The 1,619-nt window shown below is 45.7% G+C and overlaps 1 protein-coding gene across 1 annotated transcript; it reads right to left on the bottom strand.

The window, feature by feature from the left end:
* Positions 1-220: 220 nt before the first annotated feature.
* LOC147502653 (uncharacterized) lies at positions 221-640 on the bottom strand. The gene has a single exon (XM_086604581.1). It carries the CDS (start codon positions 638-640, stop codon positions 221-223), a length of 420 nt encoding a protein of 139 aa, XP_086460707.1.
* Positions 641-1,619: the final 979 nt, after the last annotated feature.

The raw sequence follows: 1,619 nt of genomic DNA, 5'->3' as shown, positions 1-1,619 counted from the left end.
CCCCCCGCTGTCTTTGAACGGCTGTGAAGCCTGATAGGGGCAGCTCATTTTGCCCCTAGTTTGATCGGACGTGTAGTCCGCGAAGGGCTCATCCCCCACGCTGTTTTTGATTAACCACTATGCATGTTATTGCGCCAGGAATGCAATCTTTGTTTCATTGACTTAGAATTCCGCACATAACATATATACATTATACAAAATATGCTTGTTCCACTGAAAGCTACACACTGCTTCTCTCATGGAATTTTTTCAGCATTCTTATATTCCATTGTTTCTCAAACGTTACCCCTCCCGGGGTCTCTATTTTGTAAGTACCCGAAGTTCCCTTTGTTGTCACGACATACGGTCCTTCCCAGTTGGGTCCTAGTTTGCCGTCATTCTCCTTTTTAGTGGCCGGAGTAACCCTTCGCAGCACCAAGTCCCCAACCATGAATTCCCGCGGCTTTACTCGTTTATCATACTGTCTCTGTAGCCTTCTATGATACTCCTCCAGTCGTATGCGGGCTGTATCTATTTTTTCCTCAATTATATCCAACTCATTGGCTAATATCTTTTCATTAAGACCCATTTCCACGGCTCTGGTTCTTGTCGTTTTCTCTATCATTTCCACCGATATGACAACCTCTACTCCATATGCCATTGCGAATGGTGATTCACTCGTCGAAGTCCGCGGTGTAGTACAATAAGCCCATAAAACATGATTCAATTCATCAGCCCACGCTCCTTTTCGGTCTTCCAATTTTCTCTTTAAATTGTCCATGATGATTTTGTTTGATGCCTCGGCTTGGCCATTCCCCTCCGGATTATATGGCGCCGAGAACCCTTGTTTCACTTTGTAGGCTTGAAGAAATTGACGTACCTTTCCCCCAGTAAATTGTGTTCCATTATCTGCAATGATTGTATGGGGCAAACCGAATCTGCATATTATGTTCTCCCAGAGGAACTTCTTCACATTCTCTTCTTTGACTTGCTGTAGTGCCACTCCCTCCACCCACTTGGTGAAATAATCAGTGGCGGCCAACATAAATCTTCTCTTGCCGCTGGCCATGGGCAAAGGCCCCACTATATCCGTGCCCCATGGGCGAACGACCACGGACTAAACACATTATCGCGGTGGCTCTGCTCAGGGAATGGATTAGTTGTGCAAACCTTTGGCATTTCTCACAAGTTGTTGCATACTCGTTGCATCCTTCTTCATATGAGGCCAAAAATATCCCCGTGATATCAATCTATGGGTCGTGGTTCGACCGGCCGAGTGACTTCCACAATCACCTTCATGTACCTCGGCCAACACTTCTTGCACCTCTGCTGTGGCCCTATGCATCTCGATGAGTGGTCCAATAAACTCTTTTTGTACAAATCCCCATCTAACAAAACATATCTTTGGTGACTTTTGCTCCATCTTTCGTCTCTCCTTGGTATTTTCTATCTCGCTCCCATAAGAAAAGTTACAATATGGGCGTCATCCATCCTATCTCCTTTTCAATGGTGAGACACACACTCTCAGTTTCTGATGTACTAGGCCTGCTCAAAACTCTTACTTCAATAGAACGACCCTCTGTTCCTGGAAACACCGCGGCCACAAATGCTAACGCGTCAGCATGTCTGTTCTCTCCGTG

Source organism: Coptis chinensis, chromosome 4 (genome assembly GCF_015680905.1).
Source record: "Coptis chinensis isolate HL-2020 chromosome 4, ASM1568090v1, whole genome shotgun sequence".
NCBI lineage: Eukaryota > Viridiplantae > Streptophyta > Magnoliopsida > Ranunculales > Ranunculaceae > Coptis > Coptis chinensis.
Note: the sequence above shows the minus strand (reverse complement) of the source record. Positions and strands in the feature narration are given on the sequence as shown.

Coding starts and splice junctions, on each gene's coding strand:
- LOC147502653 (XM_086604581.1), bottom strand. CDS start 640: ATGGCATATGGAGTAGAGGTTGTCATATCGGTGGAAATGATAGAGAAA.